Source organism: Triplophysa rosa, linkage group LG13 (assembly GCF_024868665.1).
Source record: "Triplophysa rosa linkage group LG13, Trosa_1v2, whole genome shotgun sequence".
In the NCBI taxonomy this organism is placed as follows: Eukaryota; Metazoa; Chordata; class Actinopteri; order Cypriniformes; family Nemacheilidae; genus Triplophysa; species Triplophysa rosa.
In genome coordinates, this window is record NC_079902.1 from 19,044,822 (window position 1) to 19,065,468 (window position 20,647).

Consider the following 20,647-nt stretch of genomic DNA (forward strand, 5'->3'; position numbering starts at 1 on the left):
AGAAATACGGATTAAATGAAAATTTGTCATGGTCTCTTAATTTTTTCCGCAGTTTTATAATCAAAGTTATTTATCTCTTTGCTTTGATTTAAATGTTTTACCAAACAGCTCCCGTAAATGGGTTATTATGAAGAAACAAAAATTAGTTTCATAATTGTTTATTTGCATCATGTGCAACAGTTCTTCTCCCCCATATGGCTGACACTCCTATGAAAAGCAACCAAATGTTATTTCTGAAAATCTGTAAAACAAAAATCACTCACTGGCTGTGCCTGCTGTTTCGGGCTGACAGAAAGCATCACTTTTATCTGCTTATCTGAACTGAACAAAAGCCCATAGACAGGTGACTATGTTAAAAAAAGACGATTTATATGAATGAACTTTAGTATAAATGCATTTCACATTTTGCTCAAGTATTTTTTACCAAAATGAACAGGTAACGTCCCATAGCATAATCCTGATAACACAATTTTGAACTTACATTGCAGAAAAGAACATATCACAAATCAATGTCATGTCACTTATTTCAGAGGGTTTACATTGCAGATTTATTTGTATGTAACATTTCAAATAGGGTTGAGTAGGTCCGCAGCTTTACCTTAACACATTCACATAGGAGAAAATACAGCCGAAACCTGACTAAGCTTCGTGCACACAGAAAGCAAAGGAGGAAAGGTTTTGAATTGATTTTTCTTGCTTCTGAATAGGTACATGACCACATGGAGCTAACAACATCTCGCCTAGAACAGCTGTTTATAAGAGCTGCAAAATGTCACTCCAAACATTCAATGGCATGCTTAAATATCGAAATACGACAGCAATCTCAAATACAGAAGTAAATGCAAAAACAAGGGATCTAAAAGTGCAAATTTATGTTTCCTAAATTGTTCAAATACTGTATGTGTAATGTTTGCTAACAGTCCAGTTCCAAACTTTTGTTTTGTTTCTATGTATCGGGATGTTTTGAAAGCAACACAAAGGCAGACTGTTTACACTTCTCAGAAAATAAGCCTTCAAATGGCTTTCCTAGTCATCTTAGCATATTAATATAACAAAATATTACACAATTCTCCAAACTGTTTTAAACAATCAATCATTAATAATTTATATTAGATATCAGGTCACAATCATTTTCCTACATGCATTTTTTAAAGCTACAAAAGGTTCCTCATAGCGATGCCATAAAAGAACCATTTTTGGTTCCCCAAAGAACCATTTACTTCATACATTGTTGTAGTCTAAAGAAACTTGTCCACTACAAAGAACCTTTTGCGCAACAGAATTCTTCGGATGTTAAAATGTTCTTAGTGGAAACATGAAAAATGGTTCTCCTAGGTTCCTATAGTGATTTAAAAAACACCTTTCAAATAGACATTGAGATATCTGGTACACTTTGGTACCAAATAACTAGCCATATTCGAATTGTCCTACTGGTAGAACTAAATGGTTATTTACCTTCCAAGCAGATTGAACTTTTTTAACTGAAGAATGTTGAGCAAACTTAAAGGAAGAGTGAAAAATGAAAATTCTGTGCTCATTTACTCACCCCCTATAGTTGTCTAAATTAAATATTATTCAAAATAATCTAAATTTAGTTGTTCCCCTAAACACAAAAAGAGATATTTAGAAGAATGTTTGTATCCAAACAGTTCTGGGGCACTATTAAATTCCATAGTAGGGAAACAACTAGTATAGTAGTCAAGGGTGCCCCAGAACTGTTTAGTTTCCCATGTTCTTCAAAATATCTATTTTGTGTTAAGAATAACAAAAAATGTGTCCCGTTTTAGAACAACTAGAGGGTGAGTAAATTCTCTGATTTCATAGCCCACATTTCTTTTCAATCGATTCATTTAGGAAGAGAACTCACTCTATCTTTCTAACACAGTGGTTTATTAAATCCAGTATGAGAATGTTGGACTCCCCACAGTCAAATCCAAACTGCTATCAACTTCAACTTCAATTATTTATATACCACATTAAATGCAAAGTTTTGCCCAAAGTGCTTCACAAAAATTAAAACCAATAGTACGATAAAAACAGATACAACCAACATGTTGTATGTTCTGTCTCTGTGAGACCAGAGGCCTCGATTGACTCTTTGGGTTAACTAAGCATGTCTACCATGGGAACCATTAGTTGTAATCACACTGACAGTAAATGTTAGTACACTGGTCAGATTGAATAGGAAAACTGTCTGGATTTTAACTTGCTGCTACATTTTACAAATGCTCCCAAAATCTGCTAAAATTGAAATAAAAACGCCTTGTTTTTTTGGCAGATTCTCGCTCTGTCAACCCACCGTATGAACTAATTGAAGTGTGCATTGAAGATAAATCGCTGCAGGCAGTTGCCAAAGGCATCCGTTGAGGCCATGTTTTGAATAAATGATAACACTGATGAATCTGATGAAGTGAGTAACCCGGTTCATCATTTAATAGTTTATCTGGTGCCTTCTTTGTAATGGTGACTAACAAGGATAAATATGAATTTACTACAACGTACTGCACAATAGTTTGACTGATCAAACTGTTTAATAAGCCTTAAAGAAATAGTTCACTCAAAAATGAAAATTCAGTCATCATTTACTCACCCTCAAGTTGTTCCAAATCTGTATAAATGTATTTGTTCTGATGAACACAGAGAAAGATATTTGGAAGAATGCTTGTAACCAAACAGTTCTTGGACACCATTGACTACAATAGTAGAAATACTTGTTTTATAAATTTCTTTGTTCTGTTGGACTCAAAAGAAGATATTTTGAAGAATGTAGAAAAGCAAACCGTTCTGGGGCACTTTTGACTACCATTGTAATTATTTCTACTGGGGTAGTCAATGGTGGCCTTCACTGTTTCCTCAAAATAGTCTGTTTGCAAGCAGCAGAAAGCCGTCTGCATGCAACGCGCATACAGTAAACCCATATGTCATTTACTCTGCTACGCATAATAGCACCAAATGAATAAAAACACAAATTCTGTCATGCGCCGTGCACATTTTTGATGACGTAAGACGAACGCAAACGCACCAGGGTTCGACAGAATCAAACGCTGCGGGGGGCGCCGGGAACAAGTTCGGACCGCAGCAAACGAGCCCAATCTGAAATCGCACTAAGAGTGACATATTGCTTTCTTGACAAGAAGGATGAACAGGACCTGTGAGTTATATGCCAGAAGTGAAGGCAGCTGAACAGGACTGACCTCTGGAGTGGAAGTCTGCGGCTAGCGGGCTAACAGGAGGCTTCTTCACAGCAGCCGTCCGGTACACAATGTGAGAACGTCCACCAATGTCCTTCTCCTGCTCAATCACGTGATGTCCTGTTTCCACCGGCTCGATGAAAAACTCCTCCTGCTCGGTTCTGATCATCCCCGCCTGTAAGATCAAGAAAAATACAGTGAGTCAAATGTACTAAAGGATAAACAAAGGTGTTCGTTAAGCTAATATCTGATTCATTCCAGACGTCTTTTGATAAACAATGGCATCTGTGCCATTTGCAATGCATACTACAGATATTTAATATATATGCAACATGCATGTTCAAACTCGTGACTGGTACTACATAAATAAATACCAACCAACAACAAAACAATGATATCACACTGAATTCAATAAGGAAAAGGTCACATGGCCAAAAGGGAACAAGCTTCACTTTGTATGCCAATACAATAATTTGGCCACTCTGTTCCTGCGTGTGAGCGCACGTGTGTGCGCATTCAATCTTGTTTCTATGCAATTTCACTCCACAATTTCCATTTTAGCACCTTCCCATTCCTAATACGGCTCCTGCACAAAGGAGAACTCTCCTCTGGGCAAACGTTAACACACAGTTCTGAAATCCTCTTTCCAGCTTTTAGACTTTAAAAGGTTTAGTGTACCCTTAGGCCCCGTTTCACCTGCTCTGAGACACATTACTCCCTCTGCTATCCACCCCAAGTCAGTCAAATCTCAATTTTGGTCTCATGCCGGATTAATAACAAATCTGGCTCTGAATCAGCTGTGGCACACCAAGGTTATAGAAACTGGATTTGTGAAGCACCCCTAGAGAGTGATATGCTACAATGATTCCCAAAAGAGACGGTTCGTCTGCCTTTTCTTTGGCTGGAGTACTAGTGCAGATGTCTGCAGTGTGTACTACTGTGAGACGCTACAGGTACGCAGTCATGGATTGTGCTGACAAATGCAGCCGCTGTCATTTACTATTAATCTGAGCTGTGCACCACCAATCAAATTAATATAATTTATATAGTGTGCATGTATGGGTCAATGACATATGTAAGGATTTTCGACATGTCAATATTAAAATATAAATAAATAAATAAATAATATCTATTGCCATTATTCAAACAATGTGGTGTACACATAAATGCAGATTAAAATTTTAAATTAAGTGATTTTGGTGTTTTCATTTAGGAACTGGCCATAGCCTTAAAAAAAGGCATGTGGTGCAACCATGATTTATCTTAAAATAAATTCATTTCCTTGACATGCTAAAAAATTATTTAACAAATCTTTCAAGTGTTTAGAAACAAAGTATTTGCATTTCTTTAAGTTTTGGTAATCATCTCATATTTTTGTTCTATAATTTTGTCTTCTTAAATTAACAAACTTTTTTAAAAAAAAGCATAAAACTAATATAAATGTTTTAAAAATACTGTATCAGAGATTCATATTTCAGCCACAAAAAATCTATTTATTTTATTTTTAATTTAATACAATTATTGATATTAATGGTCGCACAACATAATAAGTGGTCGTTATATGTCATTGACCCAGATATATTTATAAAATACATTTTGCATTGTATACATTTATTGTACTTTTTGTAAAAACTCCTTTTTGAATTGTGCATTTGTAATATTTTTAATATATTTAATGCAAGAAGTTCATTCAAATTCCGACCACAGAACTGAAAATTTCGCAAATTTATGTGACCCCGTCTGTGAAAAACCAGGCTAGTAAATGTAAAGTAAAAGTCTCAAAATGTAATTATGAGATAGCCGGCATCTAAGTTTGATTTTAACCATTAAAGTGATTGTTCACCCAAAAATAAAAATTCTGTCATCATTTACTCACCCTCTTGTCATTTCAAACCTGTATGACTTCCTTTCTTCTGCAGAACACATATCAAAGAAGATATAAATTATGACAACTGGACCACATTCACTTGCATTGGTTTTGTGTCCATCCAATAGAAGTGAATGGGGTACAGTGCTGTTCAGTTACCAACGTTCTTCAAAATATCTTCTTTTGTGTTCTGCGGAAGAAAGAAAGTCATAAAGGTGACATGAAGTGAAATGACAAGAAGGTGACATGGCTGTGTTTTCACAGACTGGGTGACATATCAATACACTTCAGTTTGTTTGACAGCATAATGTATCATTCATCATTCATTATACCAATAATTATTTTAGTTCGGAAAAATAGATTTGGTTGGTGAATTCAGCTTACAAAACTCACAATCAGACATCGCACGACAACCAACCCTACCACCACAAAACACGAGCCGCTTTCCCTAAATGGACATACAGTATGTGCAAACCACCCAGGCACCATTGTTGGTTTAGAATAAGTACACGGTGGCCACAGCTTTCATATGGGTCGCTGAAAATGATGCGTTCTTGACATGATTCACACCGAAAGGAGGCTTAGCCAGGAGCCGTCACCCCACAAGCTGAGCACAGTTGGAGTTTGCTGCGCAAAAACAGTAAACCATCCATATGTCAGGCTGAGTTATGTAAGCCATCTCAGAAGGGCATCTACCCTGAATGACCTTCTTCTCCATGAGAGAGGGAGAAGGAAAGACAGAAAACCAGGAAAAAAACATGACGGAACGTAGAAGGAAGAAGGCCAGAGGGCAAGATGTATCCTGTCAGGAAGGTGAAAGAGTAGCTCCAGATGCTGGTGACAGGAGAGTGAGAGATAAAAACGTCAAGCAGAGGCGCTAACGTGCGATGTCAGGTAATCTTCCTCTCTCACTCCTGAACTCTCCAGCTCTGCGCTCCAAAACAAGCGCTCAGAAAATTGCCAGTCACTCTCCTTAATTCCATCTGTCTGTTTAGACGACTGGTAATTACCAGTTCCCCTGACTGGATCCATGCAGCGCTCGTAGGGGAAATCGTGCCCGCTCGCTCGCACACAATCATACAGTCATGCCTCGGGCTTGTTCCACATGCATGTTGTCATTCTGTGCTCACTATTCTGACACCTTAGACAGGGACGGTTGAATAATCTGCTGGTGAGCATTATCATTTTAGTGCTGCTTGAACTTCTGGGTGCTGCAAGAAATCAGATGTGGTTATAATAAGAAAAATGTGTAAAAAATGTGTGAAGCTCTATGCATAAACTTATATGGGCATTGCATAATATACAGTATGCTGTGCTATTACTTTACAAACCTATTAGTTCAACTTTTAGGCCACATCCACACGATCCCGATCCGATCTTTTTTTTCCTTTTCACGGCCTTGTCTCAAGAAATATCTGTGTACACACGAAACCGCTAAACCACCTCAAAACAATGTAGTATACACGCCAAATCAGTATGTGGCGCTGTAATTCTGCCACAGAGACACACTTAAAACAAAGAAGATTTGGAGTATTGCAGCTGTGCACGCTGGGGTGATGACATCATCGTTTCAGAAAAAATGCCGATCGACTGCACACACGAAAACGCAAGGGTGCCGTTTTCAAAATGATCCATTCTAGGCAGTGTTGGGTAAGTTACTCTCAAAATGTAATTAGATTACGGTACAAATTACTCTCTCCAAAAAGTATTTAGTTACTTATTACTAATTACTTTCTATATCCTATATAAACCTTGATTAGTTAAGTGATTCAAGGATAGACATGAAAAGGCTCTTTTAATTCATTCAAATAAATAATATTAAACTACATAAAGTACTCTTATTAACTGACCAAAGTATTACAAATGTGAGAATTATACATTAAAGCACAGATTTTAAAGTTAGACTTTGTATTTTGATGGCAATTCCACTATTACACACATATATATTACACAAAGTATTTAGTTTAATTACATCAAAAGTAACTGTAATTAAATTACAGAAAGAATAAGCGTAATCCCTTACTTTACTTTTACAAGGGAAAAGTAATTAAATTACAGTAACTAATTACTTAGTAACTTGTTACACCCAACACTGATACTAGGACCCGGTTTCAGGCTCCCAAATGATATAAATGTTTTACGTATACAGGTAAGGGCGTCTCCGTGCATATGTAAAAATTAATTCTGTTTATAATATCAATGTCTTTGCACTTAAGGCAAGGGCTAAACATCTGACAAAGTGAGACAATCTAACTTTCAACACAAACTCACGGGAATTCGTAACTATATCACAAGGTGGCTAATTCGTACGAATTTGTACAATATTATTGTATTGATATACAGAGCGCGTTTTGTAAATATGCTATCTCCTTCTGCAAAGAATTGAAGACGTGACAACATGTTTGTCCTGTGTCAGTTGCCATAGTGTTTCAAAAGAGAGGGGGAATGGCTGGAGTGAGGCGTTGGTTGCAATTCGCAACATCACCACTACATGCAGCTAAAATCTCCACATTGATCCTTTAAATAAAAGTATACAAATATTATTTTTCTATAATAAATCATGGTCTATAATTTTAACAGCTAACAAAACATACAGACTTACAATAACCTATCCATAAAAATTAAGGATTAAATACGGCTAGAGGAACATACGCAAACAATTACGAGTCTGTCATCGTCCTGAGTTATGACTGAGGCTCAATAATGAATGCCTACACACCATCTGACTGTGATTTAATGTATTTACATCATAAATCAGGTTTATCATCCTATTATTTACAGCTCACAGAACCACAGTTCAGAGAGACAAACCAGCAAGCAAAAAGAGTTCAAAAGTTGCCAACGCGTCTGAGAAGGCTCTTGGTTCATCTCCAGGTCTCGCTGATGGATCTACACCTGCTCTGGAATACCAAACAGAGGAAGCCTGGAGTGCGCAGCTCAGGAGAAAAGATGACGCGAGGGGCTCTGAGACACGGACGTATCGATCGCTGAAGGGAGAGGCGAGGGGAACCGGACAAGTCTGCACTGTCCCTTCAGCTCTCAGAGGAGAAGCTGAATAAAACATTAAAGGCCTGCCGGAGCCGAAAGAACACTGTGTTCACTTCCAAGACAGGATATAGGAGACAGGTAGAAACACACAGAGGGCTAAAATGGCTGCTCGTCACGAGTATTCTCTGTTCACTCGCTTTTCCGAGTTCAACGGATGGGGCACAGCGATTTATAAAGAAAGCCACAGAAGCCTCTCGGTGGGTCGGAGAGAAGGCCACACCCCAGTTACCTGGAAGATCCCATCCTAGAACAACACGACAAGCTTGTAACACATTGCAAAGAGGCAACATTGTTCTGTACAGAGTCGGCGCCACGAGGGGGAACTAGGGGGCATGGCCCGGCCACTTCAGTCACTGTGCCCCCTCACTTTTTAAAATGATAAAATACGAAATCATTTAAAAAACATTTGGAGAATGAATTTGGTTTATATTTATTATTTATAACAACAAGCGCAGAGGGTAAAAAATAATTTATTTATTTGTTAACAGATTTTAAAGACATTGTCTTGTGCTGTACTTTCATGTGTTGTTAAAAACACAAGCTAAAGGGCTGCTTGCGTCCAGCGGCAAAGTTTCTCTAGCCTATTCATTGCTTAACAAGAAACGGGCATTATTATGCAGACGGTGACAAGTGGAGATACAGGCTGTCTATTAGAAAGCAAGAGCTCGCTCTTTAGTGTTGTTATATTGATGCGATTGTTTTCTTAGACATAAAGCTCTACTGGGGAACAGTCCCCTGTATACTTTTTCTGTCACTTTTTCTTTAAAGCCTGCTTTTGACATTTTTCTATATATTTTTTTCTATATATGCGTCTAAATTAGTAATCTTCATTTATTAACTTCCGCTGAATTTATGTAGGCTATGATCGGTGTATTTCCAGTTCTTTTTGTCAAAACGTCATACAACATTTGCTCTCCTCCAAGTTGAAAAAAAGTATTTAAAAAAATAGCCTTTCAGTTTCAGTGTCTTTCATACAGTGTCTTTCATGTCTTTTAGTTCAGTTCAATTTATTAGCTTTGAAAAAGCTATGCGAAATATGAAATGCTGTCCTCGAAATAGACATTTAGAATTGTTAAACTTCAAAACGGCAGCGCGCACTGGATGAAAAGCTTTGTATCTACAACTCGCAGGTATTGCGCACCCATAGGCAGGATTTAACTAGATTTTTTATTGTGTTATAGTTAAAAATGTCTGGCTCTCAATGAAAAAGGCAGTGCGCGGCTGACGTGCGCGGACATGGATTTCTTCGCGCACTCGTTATGTGCGAATGTGCCGCTTTTACAAGTGTGATTTGGTTAGCCTAACACGTTGCATATAGGCCTAGATCAGGTTTTCCGCGATTATCTCTGATAAAAAAGTAAATTGTTAAAACTTAACCTTGAGAAGAAAACTGGGGCATGGCGGAGTGCCGCTTCTTAACACCAGAAGAGCCGCACACTACAACAGAACAGAGCGAGACCTCAGCCTGTGCCGTGTCTCAACCTCGAATTGTCCAACCTGTCAGATTTTCCTACCGCAGGGCAAAATTTAGGCTATAATCTAAACCACATCGACGAAATAAACAGGTAGGATGATTTTACATCGTAAATACCCTTTCAGATTATCCTACCAGCATAAAAGAAACATGATTAATTTACAGCGCAACACCCTATAATTGTACTACCAGTACTAAATAAATATGTAGGCCTAGAATGATTTAACAATGAAAATACACAATCAGATTCCCGTAGCAGTATAAAATAAACAAGTAGGCTAGGATGATTTTATAGCGCAAGAAAATGACGTAACATTGATGTGCGCATGCCTGGTAGGATAATCTTACAGGTAGAATGAAATTCCGGGACACCAGCACATTCTAAACCCCTAAACCCTGCCCCCCCCCCACTAAACATAGCAGCCCTCTCACTTTGTGCACCCTGGCTCCGACTCTGGTTCTGTAGCATGACAATATACGAAACACAAGATGCTTACTCCTTTCATTCTGTACATCAAAAGTGTTTTTGCAATAACCACCGTTAAATCTGCATAACTCTTACATAACTGAAAATCATGTCGTTTTTCCTGCACCGCAGCTGTGGATGTTGTTAAACAATCATTCTCAAATTCCACACCGACACACCATACTACCTGTGACAAATACAAGTACAGCATGCAGTAAGCACATAAATTAGCTTTGTGACATAAACTGTTATTCCACGAATATACCTGCGGATTAAATCGCAACAGCTGCTCACTTGATACCCGGTTTGATAGAAACATGTTCCCGCTTAATGAAATAGACACTTAGCATTTGCGCAAGGTGTCAAATGGTTTTGAAGATGGTTTCCATGGCACCGCCTATGGATTTCAAGGTGAGCGGGACCTAAAAAAGACCAGCTGTAACTTTGAGCAGTGGGGAGGCTGCGGTTAGAGGCATGTCGCTATGACAAGTTCCATAACAACCTTAAACCCAGATTATGAATTGTCACGGTCCCACCGTCTTGTTTATGAAATTCTAGTCGTGTGGTGGGATCGGGGCAGAGTTCTTGGGTTTTATGTGGGAAGGCCATGAGATGTTTATGTTTTTACCTCTCATGTGTTTTCCCAGTGTCTCATCTCTGTTCCCGCCATCTCGTTTCCTTNATGACGTAACATTGATGTGCGCATGCCTGGTAGGATAATCTTACAGGTAGAATGAAATTCCGGGACACCAGCACATTCTAAACCCCTAAACCCTGCCCCCCCCCCACTAAACATAGCAGCCCTCTCACTTTGTGCACCCTGGCTCCGACTCTGGTTCTGTAGCATGACAATATACGAAACACAAGATGCTTACTCCTTTCATTCTGTACATCAAAAGTGTTTTTGCAATAACCACCGTTAAATCTGCATAACTCTTACATAACTGAAAATCATGTCGTTTTTCCTGCACCGCAGCTGTGGATGTTGTTAAACAATCATTCTCAAATTCCACACCGACACACCATACTACCTGTGACAAATACAAGTACAGCATGCAGTAAGCACATAAATTAGCTTTGTGACATAAACTGTTATTCCACGAATATACCTGCGGATTAAATCGCAACAGCTGCTCACTTGATACCCGGTTTGATAGAAACATGTTCCCGCTTAATGAAATAGACACTTAGCATTTGCGCAAGGTGTCAAATGGTTTTGAAGATGGTTTCCATGGCACCGCCTATGGATTTCAAGGTGAGCGGGACCTAAAAAAGACCAGCTGTAACTTTGAGCAGTGGGGAGGCTGCGGTTAGAGGCATGTCGCTATGACAAGTTCCATAACAACCTTAAACCCAGATTATGAATATTTTGCACTCTTTAAATGATCGGCACAGCATGTCCTGTATATTAAACAAATGATAAAAAACATTATGAATGATTTTTATGATGTTGAGGTGGTTTCCTGGATTCCTGGACAGGGATTAGATTAGGTCGGGACTAGGCCATAGTTAAATTAGGACATTTTAAGATGTCAGATCAAACATGCACTGTCTGTCTATCTGTCTGACTATGTGTCCATCCATCCATCCTACAGTTTTAATAATTTGCCGCTTAGAAATGATATTCGCCCTGTTTTACTGCAAATCAATAATAGGTCTTCAAACACCTATTTTATAATGCACATTTAAATTTGAACTTTGTAACCCATCTTAAAAGTGCATCTCAGGAAGGCATGTGGACTAATATGCCACAAATCGTTCCATCTCTTAAATCCCCGTCTCGAACCATTTACATGAGCTTACTGAGGATTTATATCTAATGTTGTTACAGTAAAAAACAGTGACCTAGGATTCAATAGCAATCAATTGGAAAATGTTGTGTTTTGTTTTAAGGTCTAATCCCATTCTATCATATCTTTCTCTCTCTGTCTGCCTGAGACAATCTGATTTAAAGCCAGCCCTGACCTTATGGCACATACAGTCATAAAGGGGACACAAGGCAGCCCAAAGGAGGAGAAAGATTCTGAATACAGTTAGTTGAATGACTGCAGTAATTATCAGTGGACAGAGAGAGAGAGAGGTGCTTTGTGTAAAGAAAACAAAGGAGGAGAGTGTGTCTTTCAAGGCGGGGCATAAATCTCTATTTGTCTCTCTTAGACACGCACAGAAGACTCACTCAATAGGTACACATTGATGCACCGATTTTCAGACACATTGACAAACAAAAAGATTAAATAACAGATGAGATGCAATTTTAAGAGAAATGCTGTACAGTAAGTCCTCTGGGAACCCACAGACTGAATTCCTCGCGTAAATCAAATATTTTACTTTGACATTAATCAAAAAATTTGTCTAAAAACATGACGCTTTCCAAGTATTTTGACTTACAGATCAGGCACCGTTTATATTCTCTGAACACAGCGAGTGATGAACTGAAAATGCTTGTTACAGCTGTCTGCAGGTGTGCAGCTCTTAATTGGTCTTTCCATCATTCTGCTGTAGAAAAGCATCTAATGATCTATAATGGTTTCTCCTGATCGCTGGTGAGCTTTGAGGCTTTTAAGTGTGGAAAGCGGTTCATATCTTTGTCAGGCAAAGTTATGCCTCCTGTGGAGTCAATAGCATTTTTTAACTCAAACCAAATCAAGTGAAAACGGTTGGTCTGAAAAATACATGTCTTGGCATTTGAGCAAATGCAGCATCATTTAAAATACCATTGTTGCCGCATTTTATTGCTAATTTGGAATGTAACCTTGATAAACAGTTTCGGAAAATCTAGTCCAATTTCAAATTTCAGCAGATACAAGATGGCATAGTTCACCCAACAATGAAAATTCTTTCATCATTTATTCACCCTCATGTCATTCTCAAGTTTTTTCAGATTTTCTTTCTTCTGCACAACACGAAAGAAGATAGTTTGAAGAATGTTGGTACCCAAACAACATTTCCACCATTGACATCTATTCTATGGGCACAGAACCACACAGACATTACTCAAGATATCTTCTTTTAAATTCCACAGTCAAAAAGTCATTTAGATTTTGCAAAATACAAGGGTAAATAAATGAAAAAATGTTTGTTTTGAGTGAACTATCCAATTCATGTTTGTCTAAGATGGTCTTTCCAGCATACCAAACAGAGCTAGTGTCCTAAAGTAGCTCCATATGCAATGAAACCACATGAATTTTAAAAGCCATAACAATCGGTCTGCTCCATATCTGTATTAAGGTTAGTAAGTGCATGTGTGCGTGTGCGTTTGTACGTCTGCCCTAGTTTTGCCAACATGCACGCATACACACACACCCCAAGCCATTTTTATTCACACAAACTCATAAATTCTCACAAGAGATGGCAGATGTCAGGCCGATTTACACCGTAAGAGACTTATTGACGCAATCGTGTCTCCATCCCAGCATCCCTTTCATTACACTGAGTGTTCCCTGAGAGACATACTGTCCTCAGATCAGCTCTAACATCGCCCTGAACCCTCACGCCAAATGATACATAAAAACGAATCCACAATCCACAGAGTATGTCAGACAGTTGAAAAAAAAAACGCATGGGTCTTTCTTAATAAAGTGCTTATGTTGTCTTTACTAGCCAGGCTATGCTTTACTTCTGGCTGTGTATACAAACGAAAATCTTTCCGAAAGCTTTTATTCCACATAGTTGAAATGATCTGCTTGGATTAATGACTTAAGTAGCTAAACATATACAGTACAAACATATACATAAAACACATCTGCTGATCTTTGGCAGACACAATGAATGGAAGCCTTAACAAGACAAAGTAATTCCTCCTGAGCTAGGAGTAAAAGCAAAACTTTGCATATCCGACAGACAGCTTTTTGAGTGCTGGTGAATTGTAAGACAGGCTCAGTACGTGCTGACAAAGCTGTCTACGTGTGAGAGACTTAGATTATGAGAACAGAGAACAAAGACAGACAAACACGGACAATCAGAAAGAAGAGGTGCGAAGGTCAAGAAATCAGAATTCAGAAGAGTGAAAAAAAGTTGATCTTAAAAGCAAAGGTGTGTGAAAAAAAGTCAGCCCTGTCATGTTTTGCTCACCCGTGTGTCGTTCCAAATCCATAGGATGATTTTTTTGAGAGAAACAAAATCTTTGTGTAGACTGAAACACACACAGACGATATATCTATCAATACTGTATGCAAGTATTATAAGCCAGCATTGATGTTTAAATATTTTTGGAAACACCTTCAGCCGAGTTGCTGGCCCGGCCGCTAGCTCCCTATACCCCCCCTTTACCCTATTAAGACTCCACACATACACTGAACTCGTGGGCTTTTCTCTAGGACGGATTCTTGCAGAATTTAAGCTTGCAGAATTTATCTCAGCCACATACCTCACGCCCATTTATGCATTTCGGCTGGGGGTTTCTAACGTCCCAGTCTTATTACTGTTGCCTTGAGAACACATCTATCTAGCTGCATAAAAATTCTGCTGGTTGACAATATGACACAGTGACTAAAAACCTAGTAAGCTGCCTATCAAGACAGAATTTTAAGGCATTATAGAATTTTAAGGCTTCAAATAGAAACGTCCTAAATAGTGGGCACCCTAATTATGCTGCCTACTAAAGGCGGTTGCACACTGAACAAGAATGCAAAACCACGGCCAGGACAATTAAAAGGACCAGTGTATCATTTTTTGGAGGATATTTTGACAGAAATGCAATATAATATAAATTTATGCATTTGGCAGATGTAAAATCCAAAGCGACTTACATTACATTGTACTATACATTTCTGATATGTGCAATCCCTGGGATCAAACCCTTGACCTTGGCGTTGCTAGCGCCCTTGCTCTAACCACTGAGCCACAGGAAAGCTGCATAACTATGTCTTCAGAGGTGTATAAAGACCTTATAGCGTTATATACGTTTTTATTACATTAGAATGAGCTATTTCTCTACATTTAGGCTACCGCGGGTTCCTTCCTTGCACTTTAGTTTGGAACGCCTCTACATTTGGCGTCCCCTTCACGAAGGGCCCTTCAAGGGAGCATAAATGCAGTTTGTAAAATGACCAATGTGATGGAACGCTTAAGGAGTCAGTTCACCCAAAAATAAAAATGTTGCCATCATTTACACACCCTCGAGTTGTTCCAAATCTGTTTATATTTCTTTGTTCTGATGAGCACAGAGAAAACTATTTAGAAGAATGCTTGTAACCAAACACTTCTTGGACACCATTGACTACCATAGAAGGACATGAGGGTGAGTAAATGATGACAGAATGTTCATTTTTGGGTAAACTATACCTTTAACTATGTGAGTAGCACTCTGTCACTGCAGGATTTTGAGAGTCGTGCTGCCTATGTACCTAATAGACGGCTGGCAGTTTACTATAGGTTTTGGAGTACAGCCATTGTTTCTGAACCCTCCTGACATAGCTTGCGGTGAAAGGAAGAGATGCCAAATTATTTAATAGTGAATATCAACAGGGTGAATGCACAAACAAAATGCGCAAACCTGGGTGTGAAAAAATTAACAAATAATTGTTAGTCAAACACACAATAAAGTGGCTAAAAGCTTTTTGTGCAATGAATAACCAACGTGCCAGAAAATGAGCCGTTTGAAGAAACAGACAATTACAATTACAAACTGGAGTCACTTCAGATGTAGAAACTTCAAATAATCACTTTTAAAACCCGTAATGACAGTACTCTCTGTGAAAAAGGTCCCTTGTTTTTGAAAGATAATTGCATAAGAATGAGATAAATGTGAAGAATCAAATGCATGTGTGTGTCAGTGTATAGAAGAAGTGTGAGGAGAGAAAGTGGGTTTGTGCTCCGGTGTGGAGTAATTGGTGTCAGCTCAGGGCTTTACTGCACGAGGGGGTTAAGAGCACTGAATGACGGGGGGGTGAAGACAGAGTGAATGAGAGAGAGAGAGAGAGAGAGAGAGAGAGAGAGAGAGAGAAAGAGAAAGAGAGAGGCTGGAGGCTGATGGTTTGATCCAGTCAAACAGAGAGCAGCCGTGTAGGGGAAAAGCTATGAATGTCACATTTCCACAGAGACAATTGAGGCCAAAAGTTTTCAAAAGTAAAAAAAATGATTCTTTACAAAAAAGTACTGATTCGATTCTTCCTGGTTTCCTTTAGCTCAATACAGAAAAAAATCTGTTAGCATTTACTCACCCTTAACACTCACATTTTTCTACAGTTTGCCATGAACATTAATATATTTAGAGCAAGTAAACTTAAAAAAAAATGGAAGTTTCACACTTAAAAATAACAGTACAGTATAAAAGATTTTGAACAAAATGAAATGTTCAAATTTGAGTGTGTACACTAATGGTTGGGTAAAGACAACCCAGCAAATGGGTTCAAATAAATATTTTTAGCCCAGCAGTGTGCTCTGTCCAATATTCAGCATGGGTCAAAAACAACCCAGCACTTTTTAGAGTGTACATTAATAATTGTATACATTTATTTAATGATCCACGTAACTACATACACCGCTCACTCAATTTGTTCATTTCCATTATGCATTGTTAATATACAGCATCATATTCAGCTAGAGTAGATTGTAATGAAGCTATCTAATTAGAAGACAACATTATGATCAGATTTTCTGCAGTTGGTTGCCTTGATTCTGGCCTCTATGGCTTATGACCCATTCTAATTCAATTACATTCAATTGAACCCAGTTCAGTCGAGTCACGCCACAAGAATAAGCTGGTTTAGAAAGCGGTACTCGAGGGGTCTTCCAGCACAAGTAACAAGCGAATCACTGCCAAATCCTGTACACACAAATAAATCTCTTCACTAAAAGGCTATTTAATAATAATAAATATATCGCAGAAACTAAAATCTGTTTGGTGACTAAATGAAAGCTCATAGTAACACAAAGAGAAAACATTTTTGCGCACACACATCGTAAAGCTTTGAAGCACTATGAAAAGAGAAATTCTTTTTATCTTTAATGGATTGATCCGACGTACAAAATGAGAAACAGTCTTAAAAACAAATAAGCTAAGCTCCCAACAGTTTAAACGGAACTAATGCAATAGTGTCTAATTCCTTGATGTTATTTTGTGATCCCATCTTAATACGTCAAAAGAGACTTTTTTCTGTTTTTCAGTGCATATTTATCCACTAAAAGGTACATTCATAACCTTCTAGTAGACAGCTAACAAATATTACCTAAAAAACTTTGACCTCATGTGGTTTTCATCTTTCTCATCACACAAGATTCTCATTATCCTCCTCTGTCTCATGTCATAACCGTGTAGCGTGTCTTGGGCAGCGCTAACAGCATGTACTAGAAGAACCCCGGCCAAGCCTGACAGGACCGTATTGATTGGCGTGTGTTGGGAAGCTCGGCTCGTTGGCAGTCCTGGCACTTCTAAATCGACTCTTGTTAGCGATTCAGATTACTGATACAGCCCTGTCCAGAACTTCCGATGCTGGCATCCCGACTTCCATCTGCCACATTATTTTCAATGCCGAAACACGAGGGCAGTGAGGAGCCTATTCATCACTTCCTCTTGACTTCGGATAGGGGGGTGGTGATAAATGACCTTAATTAGGCCGGACTGACTGGTTCCGATCAGTAATCTATGAGAAAAGAGGACCGTGAGCTTGGCGGTGGTTATATTTACACAGTGCCGTGATGAATGTTTAAGCGCTCGTTAATTCCTGTACAAGCCAATTGCATTCAGGTCGTAATAAAACTCCCAAACGGTCCCACCCCACCAGCCAATATTCAATTAATAGGCGACAGGATGTTGTAAAGCAGCCGTGTTTAAAGTGACAAATAACACTCGAACCTTGTTAAAATAGAGCATCAATCAACAACATTAGGTATAAATCACAACTAAAGAACTTTGAAAGACAGCAAAACTTTACAAAGAGCTAAATACAAACACCGCCAACCGGCTAAAGGTTTCAGGAATGCCATCACCCCATTTCGCACTTCTCGTTCCTGTAATCTTTCTATCTCCATCTCTATTTCTATCTCGACTATTAGGTATACCTGTAACCTAGCAACAGTGGAAGACATTGTCCCGCCCTCCACCTTCTCGCACAGTGACAGCTTCAGCTTGTCAGCCAATGCAGCGCAAAGAACCGCATCTCACTGGGCGCCCGCTGGACCAATCCCAGAGTTCTAAAGGACCTGTTGAGATGCATACCCACCTCACACACACACAGAGACACTGTGCCCCACCCAAGAACAGGAGAAAAAAAAATGACAGGATGATGGCAAGATCAGCCCCTACATGGCATACAAATAAAACCCATACACTCGCATACATACACAAGCCCTCACCTGTCAATCAAATTATTCCCATAATTCGCAAACTGTCGAAAGCAAGAGGAAAGACAATACGTGCTGGTAAATCAAATCAGACCACCGTACCCTTATCAGACAGCTGTGTCACTGCCATATGACTCCCCTAGAACAAAACAGCAGAGCGAATCATTAAAATCGCACCCCGCCCTAGCAAAAAAAAGAACATTATTTCTCCATCAATTTAGCACTCATTTACTTCAAAAGGCACAAGCAGTTAGCTCATTGTACAACACAACACTGTGCGGATCTCGCCTCATCGTGGTCTTCTAATCACCCCAATATTATGGTCAGTCATGCCTCCTCCTGCCAGTTCATTATCGTTCAATCCCTCCATACCACCGTCTCCCTCCCAGACTCAGTCAAAGCTAAATTAACCCCTGCTGTGCCACCTTAAGACAAGCAATTCATTCTTAATAAGCTCGCTGAAGGCACAAGAAAGTCAGTCGAACATAACCAGTCACCCTGCCATCTCAGGTTGACATTCATGTTTATGGAAAAAAATAATAATTTGCAACACTGCCTATTCCATGATCATTCATTGTTTTAAAAAACAATTGTTGTACATTTTTATACATTTGAATTTGTATATACTGTATATATGTATGTGTGTGTGTGTGTGTATAAACATACTGTATGTATGTACTGTATGTGTGTGTGGGTGTATATAAAATAGTTAAAATTACATTAAACTTATTTATCACTTTTATTTATTTTTATAATATGAATAACTACAAAAAACTTTTTTCATTTATTTATCAATTTAAAATAATTCGTTTTTTTGTGAAAACTACAATATTAATTATTAAATTAGTAATAATTAAAAATCATTTAGTTAAAAAATACTGTATTATGATTAAAAACATTTAATGTGTGTTACTATTTACACACTATTAAATTAAGTCGACAATTAAAGAAACAACAGGCGCTATTCACTGTCTACGTGGTTGGTAAATAACACCGCTAGTGTTCAACGAAGAAAACCAAGGTACTGCTTAGTACTAATAGTCTCAAAATTGTAAAATATAAGTAAATTAACATAGTGAATAAAATGTATACTTTGAATGAAGTGAAGGACACTTTAAATAAAAGAGTTACCCAAACGCATAAATGCAAATATTTGTTGTTAGTCTGTTAGGCTCACGAAACACGGGTCAAAAGATGTTGCTAATGAATGTATTATGTCTGGGAATTTGTGTATACATTCTTTTACTTTCTTTACTTAGAAGGGTCATCCATTAGTACATACTATGAAAGTATACAAATACAGTATGTAAACAGCATATACTGTATATTTAGCTTACTTTTCATGAAAAGCAAACAATTTTCTCATCTCATTTTCGCTGCCCGTGTTAATACAGAACATGTGTAGTTTCCTCAACCACTGCACAGGTATCTTCAGTCGTCCAAACCAAAGCTACAATCTGAGCCAAAGGTTTAACCCCTTGCCTGTGATCTACAGATGAGACAGAATCATCAAACCTCAACAAAGAATATCATTGTTTATTTTGTCTCATTCCACACCCAGTGTCTCAAAATACCACAGAATACAAGTTAACATGAGAAACTCACCTCTTTCCTATCAGTATTTGTAGTTTCTAAGAGGATCACATTTAACGTTAAATTAGCAGGTTGTCAGACAGGAAAACAGCACAACTGTTGAAAGTGAAGCTGGGTAAGGGACAACATCTGTTCTGTCCATACTCATTTAAGTGCTCTGCTATTACTCCAGAAAGAATTTGATCTGGTGTCTAGGTTTCAAAACAAAAATTTTTGTTATACTTGTGTTTTTACATTTACTTGACTTTGAAACATTTGCTTTAACAGATGCTTTAACCAGCGTGCAGCACAGTGTACCAAATAACACTTGTCGTTTTTTCCTCATGTAGGGTTGGCCGAAAAATGCGTCATGCAGGAAAATCATGATGCCGGTTTTCTGTCGATTTATGCTACCAACTGAATTTTGCTACCCTCGTGTTGTGATGATGGGTAATTTAGCTTTAAGGGTTGGGTTTAGTCCTATTTTGTATGGAGGTAGCAAAATTCGACAGGGTAGCATAAATCGACAGAACACCGGCCCAACATGATGGACGATGTCATGGTCTATCAGCCCAACCATATCCTCATGTAATGTTAATATTACTTCTGGGATCCGAAGAATCTAAACTGATTATCGACACTGACAGAAAGAAATGATACAAAGTTAACTTATAGACATGCGGATAGATGGATCTGTGTTTTGTGTAAGCAAAGACAATAAGCATCCAGCAGGTCAATGACAACGG

At 38.4% G+C, this 20,647-nt stretch overlaps 1 protein-coding gene across 4 annotated transcripts in view; it reads right to left on the reverse strand.

Annotated features, from left to right (window-relative positions):
• The window catches only part of LOC130563861 (A disintegrin and metalloproteinase with thrombospondin motifs 2-like), a 117,073-nt gene that overhangs the window by 67,752 nt on the left and 28,674 nt on the right, over positions 1 to 20,647 (reverse strand). For all 4 annotated transcript variants that reach the window (XR_008964169.1, XM_057349648.1, XM_057349647.1 and 1 more), the window contains exon 3: positions 3,195 to 3,366. Coding sequence is in view for 3 of the 4 variants with exons in the window: in XM_057349648.1 (XP_057205631.1) it covers positions 3,195 to 3,366 (172 nt within the window). In the remaining variant the exon portion in view is untranslated. The remainder of the gene's footprint in view (positions 1 to 3,194; positions 3,367 to 20,647) is intronic.